General features: G+C 38.3%; 2 protein-coding genes across 4 annotated transcripts in view; both read left to right on the top strand.

The window, feature by feature from the left end:
* Positions 1 to 385: 385 nt before the first annotated feature.
* On the top strand, positions 386 to 7,744 carry LOC119738498 (engulfment and cell motility protein 1-like; the record flags this gene model as incomplete). Its single annotated transcript, XM_038213402.1, is given in 9 exon segments — positions 386 to 490; positions 1,895 to 2,003; positions 2,579 to 2,715; positions 3,270 to 3,439; positions 4,250 to 4,365; positions 5,223 to 5,324; positions 5,483 to 5,547; positions 6,112 to 6,189; positions 7,123 to 7,744. Coding segments are annotated over 9 exon segments (1,083 nt in total), but the record flags the coding sequence as incomplete, so codon positions are not given.
* Positions 7,745 to 10,600: 2,856 nt separating this feature from the next.
* LOC119737383 (junctophilin-1-like) overlaps positions 10,601 to 14,440 on the top strand; it is a 52,214-nt gene continuing 48,374 nt past the window's right edge. For all 3 annotated transcript variants that reach the window (XM_038211705.1, XM_038211706.1, XM_038211707.1), the window contains exon 1: positions 10,601 to 10,670. The gene's annotated coding sequence lies outside the window, so the exon portion shown is untranslated. The remainder of the gene's footprint in view (positions 10,671 to 14,440) is intronic.

A 14,440-nucleotide genomic window follows, 5' to 3' on the forward strand; every position in this document is an offset into this window, starting at 1 on the left:
TTTTTGTTTATGGCCTTCCATAGTTTACAAAAGAAAGGTATATACTTGAAAACTCAAGTTTAAGGAATGTTCCAATTGTTTCCTTCAAAGGATGCTCCATTGGACGATTGTTAGAGGACTTGGGAAGACAAATGTTTCAAGGGAGTCAGAAGTTTCTAGATTTTTTTTATGACCGATTGAGACAAAAGTGAACTGTTTGTATCAAAATCTTTGGGAAATGTGGTGAAAATTTTTGAGAATTAAAATTCCAAAACAACTAAGACAAGAATAGTGACTCCTTCTTTGTGGGGTGGGGGAGGCTGCATCACGCCAATGGTTTTTTATGAGAAAAACAAAATTATAGATTACTCTGATTTTGATTATTGTTTTCTTTTTCTTTACCCAGAACACCGGCAATCCCACTTTGGACTTCATGGCAGTTCCTCCGGGGATCTTAGCTTTAGACTGTATGTACTACTTTGCCACCTCACACAACGAGAGCTACACCAAGGTAAATAAGCCACAGTGCTTATTTTGAACACCTTTAAAGATATAGTCCATCATTTGTAATTTGTGCATTTTGTTCATTTGAAGTAACAAAAGTGTTCAAAATTTAATGAAGGATACTGATGAAGTTTCAGCTCAGCTTCAGCTGTACGGTACATTCCGAGAAAAAACAGCATTCTAGGATCTCAATTTCAAATCTAAAGTTGCTGAATCATGTTTTGAATTGTTTTGAATTGCAGCTGTACACGATGTCGCGCACTGATCCGAAGAATTATAGAGGGCGCGCACGTGTGGGTCGTGCCAATGCTTGCGCGTGCTTCGCCGAATAACAAAACGAACTACTAATTTAAATTTCCTACGGTGCGTCTTAAGACGCACCGTTGGAAAGGCCTTCTTTCGTTATTTACTTCAAAATGACAGCTTGCCAGAAAGAATAATTTCACAGGGAGTTTAGTCCACTTACTATCTTTCAACCAGGTATGTTTTCCAACAATAATTACGCCAGTTACTTTTCGGATGGCTGCAAATGATGGACTATAGCTTTAAGATGAGTTGAAACCTTTTAGATCTGTTTGCATGGGGTAATGTCATCACAAATTGCCAATAGAGGGCTCTCTCACTGACCCACGTGACCCAGGCTACATCCGGGTACTGGAAACTCAGCGTCGCCATTGTAGTAGGCAAAGATCGTGTGTAGCGCCGCTGCAGTAGGTAGTAGGCAAGCCTTCAAAGCTGTGATGGGTGGCAAAAACTGTGAGAAAACAAAACACGGAGCCAGCACCCAGTGCTAGCACCCAGTGCTGGGTTGGCACAATTAAGACAACCGTACTAGGCAAAGGTAGTGACCATTATGTCATTTGATAACAAAGTTGTTGTAATTTTACGTGAATAAACCCTACTGTCTAGTGCTAGCCAAATGCTGGCCGATCATGTGGAAACGGGATGGTCACGTGGTACCTTGTGACGTCATACCATTGGAACCTTTGGTTTATTACAAGGGGCACTGAAATAGCCAGATATTTCTCAAGAACAAGTTAAGGGGGGATTTGCGTTGAACATCACCGGACACCAGGTTGTGCTGTTCATAGTGGTCTTTTCGCTGACACGATTTGGCAACAAAGATGATAATGGAGGACATCACCCAATCACACAGTAGCAGTGCTCTGTAGGACAAATACATATACTAAATTTCAGTAGTTGTGACTGGTTCAGATTTTACTTATACAGCTGACCCTGGCAAAACAGATTATGGAGCGTGGATAGGTCATCTGTACTTGAAAAGAACAGGTCTGGGGTTAGAATCCCAACCGGAAAAAAAACAAAAGGCTCAGAGATTGTGCCCCACATTAGTGAAGGGCAGTAATTAAAATTAAGACTAACATTAGAAATTGTTTTCTTTGTTTATTAGGTGGTCTTGGAGAATTCTTGCCGGGCTGATGAGCACGAGTGTCCGTTTGCTAGAACCAGCATTGCACTGACTAGGATCCTGTGTGAGATCTTGAAAGTTGGCGAAGCACGTAAGCAAAAAAGAAAAATCCATTTCGAAATCTTCCTTATCGTAGATTGACTCTACTTGCGTGAATGATGAATGATTCGATGGTAGCGTGTTTCTGAGATTTTTCTTGATGGTCGTTTTCAGCAATAGGTCCCGATCACCAAAACACCATTTTCTATTACTTTTTGAATTTTGATTTATTTTCGCTTCAATATTGTTTGGGTTGTAAGAAATGTGCATTGTTGTTAAGCCAGCTGCAATTCTCATACATTTGAATAAACATATGACTGTGAGAAATCAGTGAATTAAAAAGTTATAAGCCACTGATAACAGTGAGCTATATAAAAAGACTTAAGTTTAAAAAAGAATGTTTAACCCAAACTCACTTTTTAAATGTTCTCAGGAGCCTAATCGCACATTTTTTGTACTCTCATAGGGGCATTGCGGCTTGACTCTACCATCCTAAATCCTACAAATTCCTCCCAAACGTCATGATGGAGTTTGAAGGATCTTGAGACACTAGGGTTCATCCTATAATCAAACATTTTCATCTCATTTTGTAATAAAATTTTTCTCTCTGTTTTTCTTTCCTAATAGCTACTGAGACTGGACAAGACTACTTTCCAATGTTCTTCTCCTGCGACAACGCCTTCAAGGAGTTCTTCTGCCAGTGCATCCGACTCTTCAACAGAACTTGGAAGGAGATGAGAGCTGAGCTTGAGGACTTCCCTAAGGTACGGACTTAGTAAATGAACATTAGAGGGCGCTTTATGACCCCTCACCAGAGCTCCGTAATAATAACAACAACAGTCTTGTAGAACGTTGAAAGAGTGCCGAAAGCGCTCATGGCGCTTGCTCAAAACATTACTTGCTGCTTCAACTGACCAGATGAACTCAACAATGTCAAAATGTCGCAGAGCGCACACTACGTGTGGTCTGCACACAAATGTTACAAGTATGCTCATCTATTTTGTGCTTGACTCAGAGGGCCGGCCTACTGTCTTTAGTAGTGGAGTGCTGTGGCCTCGTGGTCTGGAGCATTGAATTCGTGGTTTACAGGTTATTCTGCAGGTTGTGGGTTCGAGTCCAGCCTGGGGTTGTGGTGCGTGTGCCCTTAGGCAAGACACTTTGTCACTCGTTGAATGTCTGAATACTATCTAAATTTGGCCGTGTCTGAATTACTTGGCTACGGCTTAGATACACTTGTATCTATGGTAGCGGCTGACATGGCTATATTAAGGCAGTGTTCAGACATTCAGATTTACCCGTTGGCTTTTCTCGATTGTAGGTCATGAGCGTGGTCAAGGAGCAGATAGAGAGATCGCTCTTGGCCCGTCCTCCTTCCATGGATCAGTTCTGGTCCAAGCTGCAGTACTTTGACTACCAGATGATCATGAAATTACGGCAGCAGGAACGCTCTGATAAGGAGGAATGGAACTCACAGGCCACGCCCGTTGTGTCAGTATATGTTTATTCGTATGATTGTTTTCGGGATTGTTGATTCATATGGTTACGTCAGTCTCACTTACCGAATGCTGATTGTGGAAGGGGCGGATCATGAAGGGTGAGGGGGGGGGGGCTGTTATGCACAAAGAAAATATTTCCAATTTTTTAAAAAAATTTTCCCTTGGATTTGGTTAGCTATTATTCATTTCTGGAGGACACTGTTTACTGAGCATTCGTTCCCCCCCCCCCCCAAAAAAATTAAAAAAACACACACAAAGCTCAGTTCGTACTCCATGGAAATTTCAGATTGAAAACAATTTGTTAGAGTAATGATGAACAGAGAGACGTAAATTTATGACATGAAATGTTCTTCACGGTCACTTTTACCTTGAAGTATTAAAGGCATATAGGATCGTTTGCTGTTCATGCATTTTGTTTATTTCCTATAATAACACCACTCAAAATCCAAAGAAAAATGTTCAAAACCTAACCTGTTGGAGTTTCAGCTCAGAAGAGAAAATAGTGAAACATTTGCACAACCGTTTATTAATCACGAAACACGATTTCCCCAATGGCACTCTTCATTTCCAAAAATCAGTCAAGTGACTGATTGTTGGAAATCACCTACATTTCTTGATTTCTTCTAAATGACAGCAAGCCAGACGGCATATTTTCAAGGGGTGTTTAGTAGTACCAGTACTATCTTTAATCCAAGTAAAGTATTTGATAATAATTTGGTAGGTGACGTTTGGGATAAATGCAAATGGGCTTTTTGCGGCAAAAATAAATATTTGATTTTTAAATTTTTTGGTCACATTTCAGGGAACTGCGTGAAGAGATCAAGCCCGAGATTGTGGATCTGATCAAGCAACAGAGACTGAACTTTCTCATCAAGGGGACGCAGTACAACAAGTACAACAAAGCGGGAAGGGCAAAAGGTACAAGAATCTTTGGAACCGACTCCAGAGGGATTCGAACCTACAACCTGCAGAACCTGTCATACCTGTTATCAACTAATCAAGATATTTAGCTTTATGTTAGCTTGGCCCTGTCCATTTCATTTAGCTTTTTGAAGTTTAAAGTTTCTCCTTTTTAAAATTTTTATATTTCTTTAAACAGAACTAGAAAGGATCCTTTTTTTGCTGCGGCATAGCAGCTCAACAAATATCATGTCTGTCCGTTAGTCTGTTAGTAACATTGACATTGTCTATTGGCCCTACATATTTTGACTGATTTCAACCAAACTTTGTCAAAAGTATCAGTAGCCCAGCCCCAACATGTCACATGACCAAACTGGGGTCAAAGGTCTTCATGGGGTCACTGGGGTCAAAAACCTGATTGTTTTGAAACTAAAAACACAACTCCTTCCGGAAATTACATGGCACAATCATGTGAATCATGCATGAACACGAATTCGTTGGCCCGCAGCTTCCGAGATATTTCTGATCGAGCTTGTTCTCTATTGTGGACATTTGGACCCTCGGATTATATGCTTTTGTTTTTGGTTGCATTTGCGCCCATTATGCAAACAAGATTTCCTGGATTATTGTTGGACCACAAATAATTCAAAATTGTACAGTAAATATTCCGTAACAAAACGGGGGCGGATGTTTGATGTCGCAATCAAAAGTGAATAACTATTGCATTGCTGGAAAAATAGCACTTTAAAAACAAAATCTGTTTTTCGTGGTGAAATAGCATGTAGAAAGCAACTTTAATATAAACGTAATTAATAATCAATGGAAATTCTGTGCATTTTAAATATGGATTACAAATTTCTGTTTTTTCCTCGTAGACAAGTTTTGGTATTGTCGTCTGTCTCCCAATCATAAGATGCTTCACTATGGGGACATTGATGAGAACACGGTGCCGGCTACGGAGTCACTCCAAAACAAACGTAAGATATCAAAACCATTCCAAACCTTGCAACATACAAGACTTACTGATTTCATAAGAAAATGTGGCTTCACTCAGAAATAGAAATGCGCATAGGGATTGTGGACGTTGTCAAAGTTATAACCAAAGCAAATTGTCTTCTTCTTTTTTCTTCTTTAGTTCCAGTTGCGGAAATCCAAGATGTGTTGGTTGGGAAGGACTGTGTTCATGTCAAGCAGATCAGGGTAGGTCAAATGTTGATAGAACGTTACGATTGACCGAAGGAGTTTTGAACCTGCAACCCCTGTTTCAAATTGCGCTCCAATCACTGCTTTTGTTCAACTGAAAATTAAATATTACTGATTGTCAGGTTTTTCCACTATTGTGCATATCTTTATTGATGAAGCCATTTTCCAACTAAGAAACACTGATTAAAGATTTTGATAAAAAAATTTAAACATTTTTTAAAGTTCAGTTGTGTTTATTTTTGATTATTTCCCGACTGTGAGCAGTTTGACTACAAATTGAGTCCTTTCAATTCTTATCGTTTGTTCCACTGAAGAATACGTCTTTAAGAAATACTGTCATTTAAAACTATTATTTTCTAATAATCACATAGTAGCATTCAATAAAGTGTTCAGTTTAGCATTTTGTAACATCAGTCAAACCATTCTATGATTTCGCAAAAAAAAAAAACAACTAACACGGTTAGTTATGTTCTTATGGTTTATTGAATTATTTGTTGCAAGGACATGTGATGGTGTAATTTTAACCTCCTCCCTTTACCCTTTGACATTCTTTCTCGCTAGGGCAATGTCACGTTAGCCTTCTCCATCCATCATCATGTGGATCAACATCTGGACTTCGTGGCGCCAGATCAGGAAGCAGTAAGTAGTTCAGACAATTTAGAATATGAAAGAGAAGAGGGCTTTAAGTGACTTTTTCAAAGCTCGGTTTTGCCTTTCTCTGACACACTCATGGCTTTCTGAGAGCTTGTTAAAGAAAACCCAAAAATGCTTGGACAGGACTCAAACCCATATATCAGATATTGTAAGCAAGTTACCTTGTAGAACACTACAGATTCTGAAATAACTCAACTGTACCTCAAACTTGAAAAGTATACTTCCAAAATTCAAAAATTGCCATTTTGTTACCTTTTAGAATCCTGCTCTTCTCTGGCTGCCCTTGTCAGTTTCATAGCTGATATCTGGTTAAACTCATTTGGAGAATACAACAAACCAAAAACTGGATGTATAGAAACAGATATTATATTGTTTTTATCCTTTGAAGTTTCAAAAACCGGCAAATTTGTTCACTTCTTTCAAACAGGTATATCGCATTTTTGAAACTAAACTCTTCAATTGCCATGTTGCATTTAGGTGAAGTGAAGTGAACAATTTGCTTATATACATGTACACCACCCTACCCAAGGGGGCTGGTAATGGCAGATCTCTCGGAGCTGTCATCGGATGGATAATTGTTTAAACCGTGACCTCAGGTCAACGCGTGCATTCTTATAAATTACCCACAATGCTTTACATGTCCTGTGAAATCATCATCATTCGGCTGCATTGCAGGCGACCACATTTTAAAAATCAAAATTTAAAAAGCCAAAATATACTTATGGACACGTAAGATGTGAAGCAAATAAAGTTACGGGAACATAAGATCGAAGCTGGATGGCTGCCATCTTATTCCATAAGCTGTGATCACTGGCTTGGTGGATTATCAAATTGTGCTGTGTAATGCGTCTTATATCTTTTAGTCTCTCTGGACTGTCAGTACCATTCATTCTATCTTCTTTTTTTTCTTCTTGACAGTTTGACATGTGGTACGACGGCATCAACGCGTTACTCGGCAAACCCATGATCAGTAAGCAGTTAGACAAGGATCTCGAGATGCTACTGAGTATGGAAATTAAGATGCGTCTGTTAGACACGGCCAACGTTCCCATCCCATCTGAACCCCCACCCATCCCCCCACCACCCCCAGATTACAACTTCTACTACGACTCGCTCTGAAATCAAAGTGTGACTTGAGTCCAAATTCCAGCGTTATGTAATGTCCGTGACAGACTTTCTAAGAGCTCAGTGACTAAACCTGAAATTTTTTTTTCTTCAAATCTTATACATGTATCCATCATCAAGTAATGGTCAAGGAGATTATAGGGCTTTGGGATTATTTTTCTGAATCATTAATTAGATATGGTTAATTGGTCCAGTCACGGACATTACACTTCCTTTCGTAACAATGAAATTGCCCATAAGTTCTTACCACAAAGACCAGAGTTGAGGGCCGGCCTGCGATTTTTTTTCCCCAAATGACATCCGCATGTGTTGTACGCTATGACGTTTTGGACTTGACTTCTCTTAAAGGGAATATACAACATTTGCAAGAATCGAAAAACAAAACTACCACCTTTTTACAAAATACCTTACTATGATGTTGGTAAATGACAATCTAAAGCATCCTGTAAAATTATGGCACCTGGTGTGAAGTCATTTTCAAGAAAAGTGGTATTTTGTATAAATTTCCAACAGTGGTCGGCCGACCACCATTGGAAAATCCCAACTATTTTTCAACTATTGCTTCAAATTAACCATTTTTTTTCCTGTCCAAATTTTGTTTGCTATTGGTTACATGTTCATGAACAGGTGCAGGCCAGCTAGACTGGTTCCCATACCTTACATTTCCGGCATCTATAAATTGATCCATATCATCTGTAGTGGAGTCAGGCAACCAGACTACTTGAACATTTTTGGTTTTCTTGGTTTTTCCAGCATTTTCGAACACAAAACTTCAAACATGTCAGTGTAGCAATATTTGATCTATTATACTAACCCCTCAAATAGTTCATTTCTGAAAAATTACAGCAAAAGCCAATGATGTACATTCCCTTTAAAACCATTAGAAAAAAATATAAAATTAGAAAAAAAAAAAATCTAATCAAATGTAATGAAATTCAGACTTTTCTTTCCCTTTTAAAAACAATCCTCCAAAGCCTCAGATTAGAAAAGAAAACAACAAATCGGCTAAAAATGGTGATTTGCGCATGAAAAGACTTCCAGCGAATAGCCTCTCTGAATCAATGGAATACAATTTTGGTTATGACTATGGCTTGAAATTACACACGAGTCTATGAGAAGTGGATGTAGCCGCTACCATAGACATGTGTAATTCATAGCCCAGTAATTCAGATATGGCCTTAGACTGGTCTCGGACCAGCGCTGCTCGGCTTGCCTTGTTTTATGTAAACAATGGGAGAGAGAATAAGAAAGTCTTAAAATAAGATATGTAATAGCTATTATCCAGGATTACTACGAGGATTCAGTTACTTTCGATTGCCAACATAAACAACCTCGAGATATGGTTTCTTAAATAAAATGCATTATTCAGTTTTTATTGTAACCAGGGAGTTTGTATTTCTCAGTGACATGGTATATATTTTGGTTCATACTTTGTACTTAATTACGGGAATACCCACCAGCCTTTGGTGCTTGGCACTTAACTTAAATCAGGTGTATTTTGTACATAGTTTTTTTTAAACAATATGCAGTCTTTTGTTTTGGAATGCAACTGGAATGAGTCGTAAGAAATGTTTGGGTAACTTTTGTAGATCCTTTTTCTATTTTCGTGTTCTTTGATACATCACATTAGTCTTTTTGAAGCAATATTTTTTTAACTAAGTCTGCATTTTTTTGTTATTTTCTTTTGACCACGAAGGGCTAGGACTCAATGTAAATTTTGGGTGCCGCATGCCGAATTTTTTTTTGTTAGTAGCTTTAATCAGCACGGAACTGACAACAGGGATTGTATTTCACACGGTAATACAAAAAGAAGTCAATATACTCAGATGCACATCAGTTTTTATTGAAATTGTATATTTACACAGTACATGTCTATCTAGTGTCAGTTGCCGCTTACTTTGTATGAAATTTCTCATGTAGGGGTGAGATTTGTCCGAATTTTTTCCTGATTTCAAAATTTTCTAAATCTGGAGTTTGTGAGGTTTTACCATAAAGGTCTCCACATCTTTAAGGTTTATATAGAAAAAGAGGATGCCTTTAGGTAAATACAAACATGTATCATTGACGCTGCATTGCTTTGTGACCCTCAAAATTTCTTCTGATTATTTTGTGGATTGTTCATTTTCCGCCAATCTTGCGCCTGCTCATTTGATAAAGGAGCACTTTGTAATGTGCAGGCCTGTTAGAAATACCACAAAGTGACACTCATTTGGGAATCACTGGCTCAAGTGTTTTTCGAAATGTGCAGAAGTTCCACTTTCAAACAGTTTTGGATAAGGGGTAGGAAGTTTCTGCGACTATAATATATTATTACTGATATTGTATCATGTAAAGACATGTCTGTGTAAAAAAGAAAACAGCATGCCAAAAACAGGAGAGAATAAACAGTGAAAAGTAACAACAAAACACAAATTTAGTATTATGGTTGTCAGTTTGTTTGATGTGTTCAGTTCGTGTCTGTTTTGAAAGTGGATAGTTGGCTTCTATTGGTTGCAAAATGAGATACGAGTCAAAATTGATGGGAAAATGTAGGATTTCACTGATCTTTTTTTTTTTTTTATGCAAATCGCCCATCACAAGGCCAAAGGCCACTCGAGGTGTGGGCTACAGAGGAAAGTATGGAGGAGCCAGCCCCTCACACTGAAACTAAGACAACACTTAAACTGAAATGGACTACCCTCGTTAAAAATTACAATAAATAAAAAAAAATTTAAAAAAGACAAGATAATCTAATCTCTTCACAGTATGAGTAGGGTTGGGATGGGTAACTAGTCCATTGCAAGGCTGAGAAGTGTCATAGCCAGGTTGGGCTCGAACCCTCAACCTGCAGAATTACCCATGGACTAGTTTGAGTAACTAGGACTCTGAAATCGCCTTTTTTAACATTTGGACATGGTCGGCCCAAATGTTATTCGCAGACCACAAATTTAATGCCCCAGACCATACGTACCGTCCACTATAGGCCTAGCCCTAAATGAATAGGTGCTTATTAATTATGTAAAATAAACTTCACATCTCCTTTCTACGTCTGTGTAAAATATTCCCTCCCCCGGCCCCGGCCGCTAGTCTATGGAATATCCCCTTGCATATAGCTAGGAGACAGACAAGTGCTCCGTTCATAACGGGTTATACTCGAGACTACCCTGCCCCCGACCACAGCAACAAAATAATTGGGGAATCCCCCTTTGGATTTTAATAACACCGTGTGGACCCTGCCACTAATTGGAGAGGGGAAGGTACAAGTTGAGGGATAATTATTCCCCTCTACTACCTGCGACGTAATGGACCCGTCCATGTATCATTTGACAATCTTGGAAATGCCGCAGACAGATCATGATCGGGTAAGAGCAGATTTTCATTATTTATTTCTTCATTTTTCTCGACTGTGCAAGATCCGATTTGTGCGAAGAGTGTTTAATAAAAGGGTTTACAGTTGATGGAGCTTTCAATGCATTAAAATTGATAGTTTTTGATGGAAATAAAATGCTTTCATGTTCAGTTGGTGACTAGACTGCATCTTGCGGGTGTTGCATTTACCGTACACAGGCGCGGCAGCTCCAGCAGCATGTGTAAAACACCATACCTCCATTGTAACACTAACACAGGGTATGGATGGGTGCGTTCGTGTTTCTGTCTGTTGAATTTTTTAAGATGGAAAATTGTAATCAAACTTTGTATGATCATGATGTACATGGTCATGGATATGATATCTGACTCTTATTTTCGCATTGGCAGCAACTGTTTTACTTTACTTTCTCTTTTTGCAATGCGGGCGACTCACAAGACAGTGCGCCACCGATAGTTTGCCGCGGAGAGTTCATTTTTCCCAGTGCATTGTGGGAGATAGTCGACGAATTCGCAGCGTGGGACAGTTGAAATTGTTAGTTTTCCGGTCACTACTATAGCTTCGTAAGCGTTTGATTCGAGGATCTGTTTGCCCTTTTCTTTTCTTTTTATCAATTTTTTTTATACGTGTTTTTTGGGGAAAATGTTGCAACCTGACGCCACTTTTTTCTTCATATATCATCTCAATGAAGGTCATTCATTGCAAAAATGATGATAAGACATGACTCTGGGACTGATTTCCAATTTTGTTAGGAAATACTTTTTGTACACAATCGCGGAAGTGGCGTCATCGGGTTGCAAAATGTTGGCAGAACGCTATGCCCCAATCTACATGTATGTATCACTATTAGCTCAAGTAATCCACTGACACTCATTCAAATGGGTCATGTTTTGCGACCGAAAACTTGAAAAATTGACTCTCCATGGCAAACTCTTGGTGGCGCACTGCATTGTGAATCGCCCATATTGCCAATACTCCTCGATAGATCGAGTATACCTAGCTTGAGAAACTCCAGCTCCAATGCTTGAATGTCGAATTCCCGATGAGCATTGCCATTGGAGCTGGAGTTTAGTTAAAGGGAATGTACATCATTGGCTTTTGCTGTAATTTTCAGAAATGAACTATTTGAGGGGTTAGTATAATAGATCAAATATTGTTACACTGACATGTTTGAAGTTTTGTGTTCGAAAATGCTGGAAAAACTAAGAAAAACAAAATTTTCAAGTAGTCTGCTTCCTTGACTCCACTAAAGATAAAATGGATCAATTTATAAATGCCGAAAAATTGTAAGGTAAGGGAACCAGTCTAGCTGGCCTGCACCCGTTCATGAACATGTAACCAATAGTAAACAAAATTTGGACTGAAAAAAAGTGTAAAGTTGGAGCAGTAGTTGAAAAATAGTTAGGTTATCCAACGGTGGTCGGCCGACCACCGTTGGAAATGTATACAAAAATCCAATTTTCTTGAAAATGACATCACACCAGGTGCCATAATTTTACAGGATGCTTTAGACTGTCATTTACCAACATCCTAGTCAGGTATTTCGTAAAAACTTGGTAGTTTTACATGTATTTTTCGATGTTTGCAAATGTTGTATATTCCCTTTAACCCTACCCTCAACTTGAGTACATGCATAATTTGTATACAGGTGTACATGTATGTATGATATTGTATCCAAATGATTCAGTGTTCCATTTTTAAAATGTGTAATTTGTAAACAGGCTGTTTTGTCAATATTTTTTGCACAGCTTATGAAGGAAACGGTGAATTAATGCTCCAATTTTGGTATAAAAATTAAAAATGGGACATCATTTTCTGAATTGGACATCAGTTCTCTGAGTGCCGAGGGAGAAGGTTTACACGTTTTTCTTAGGAACACATTTTTTCGCAATTTTCTACTTCTCTTACATATGAAAAATGTTTGAAATCCCTTTTTGGGGAAATTTGATTGAAAAGTGCACTTCTGTAAACATAAGTTTAACAACATTTTCAATGTGTTTCCCAACGCGGCAGACAGTTGAGGGCTCTGTTACTGTGATGTCATCTCAAGAAGACACTGTTCAGTTTTTTGTTGAAATTGTGAACTCAAAAATGTGCTTATTGACAATTTGTGAGAAAAATTTGATATTGGCTTATTGCCATGTACTGACGCAACAATGAATCACCAAAGAAAGAAACTATTCAACAGCGAAATATCCAAAATTCGGGTATCTTTTTGTGCAGAAATTGCTGAATACATTTTGTATAATGTGGCATTGAGGAAATGCCTGAAATGACATCACACTTTTGCTCATGAATATGGAAATATGCATTAGCATAAAAGCCAAAAAGGCACCAAAATACCCTTGAAAATGTCAAAACAAAAATTAAAAATATTTATGGGACACAAAGGTGCATTTCCAAGGATTGCATTAAAAAATAATGTTGCATGGGCCCTAATTTTTAAGGTGACACCCAAAACGTTTCCAAATTCGTACACGGTACACCTTCAGTTGCCGTGCTAAAACCCTGCATCAATTTCACTCAGAAACCAATATATTATCCTTGACTGGTTCCTGTGAGTGGCTCATTCCGTTATTAAATGGACGCCAATCCATAAAGTCAAATGGATTTCACGCTTGACCGCATCTAATATGACAATTGACTTTTATTGAGCTGTAACCGATCAAGTATGAACATTGGGTGAAATTTGCTGGTCATCCATGATACAATGTATTGTATCAGATATAATTTGTTATAATACAATAGGCTGAAAACAAAATAATTTATGATAACCTGACGTACCTCAATTTTTTGTGGCCAAATTGTCACCTCAAACTTTTTATTGCCACATTGGCCTCAAATTTAAAATAATATATATTTCGAAAATTACAATTTTTTCCTGATGCCAGTTTTGTATGCTTGTGGTTTTTAACCAGGTTTATTATAAAGAATACCAATAAAGGTACACAGTTACATGTACATGTACATGTACGTGTACTTAAAAGTAAACAAAGTAAGGATAAAAGACTGATAGCGAAACATTAAAAAGTTACAACCTACCTACATGTACATATATACGTGTACTTAATTTTTAGGACGTTACCGTAATCACACAATTTTCATCATACATGTACCGTAGGTTGCATCATCTTCAACCATGGAAAAACTGAGAGCGTGTGTTGCATTAATTCATAAATACCTGAGACAATTTACCAATTTCTATTGGTGGAGAGCCCGTCACGTGTATGGTTTTTACACCACTGGTTAAACACCGCTGCGTTCTGCGCCACATCGCGCAGTACAAGCTGCGCACGCGGGCGAGGCACATACCATACACATGACCAGAGGGGTGTTTCATTCAACATGAGGTAAAACTGTTGAACAAAAATGTTGGATGTTTGTGAATGTTTCACTTGTTTTGGACTTTTTTACCGAAAGGTTTATGAATGGGAATAAATATGTGCTTGGCCAGTAAGTTTAAATCTGGCTAGGGACCTGGACATGGATAATGACCGAGGCAAAATCTGCATCCCGGCCCCTAGCTGGTTTTAAACAGACTTGTGTGTCCCCTGCATGTTTGTTTCGTGTGCCTCGGTCTTTTACCGAACTGAAAAAGTCCTGGCTAAGGATGAAATATTTAATAGACCACTCTAATTCGTTTTATTTAAACAGACTTGTTTAAACCGTATTAAAATGAATTTATTCCCTTATGAAAATAGCACAGAACAATTTTTTTAAAGGGAAAATACAACATTTGCAAACATCAAAAAATAAAACTACCAA

Source organism: Patiria miniata, unplaced genomic scaffold (genome assembly GCF_015706575.1).
Source record: "Patiria miniata isolate m_02_andy unplaced genomic scaffold, ASM1570657v1 HiC_scaffold_3, whole genome shotgun sequence".
NCBI lineage: Eukaryota > Metazoa > Echinodermata > Asteroidea > Valvatida > Asterinidae > Patiria > Patiria miniata.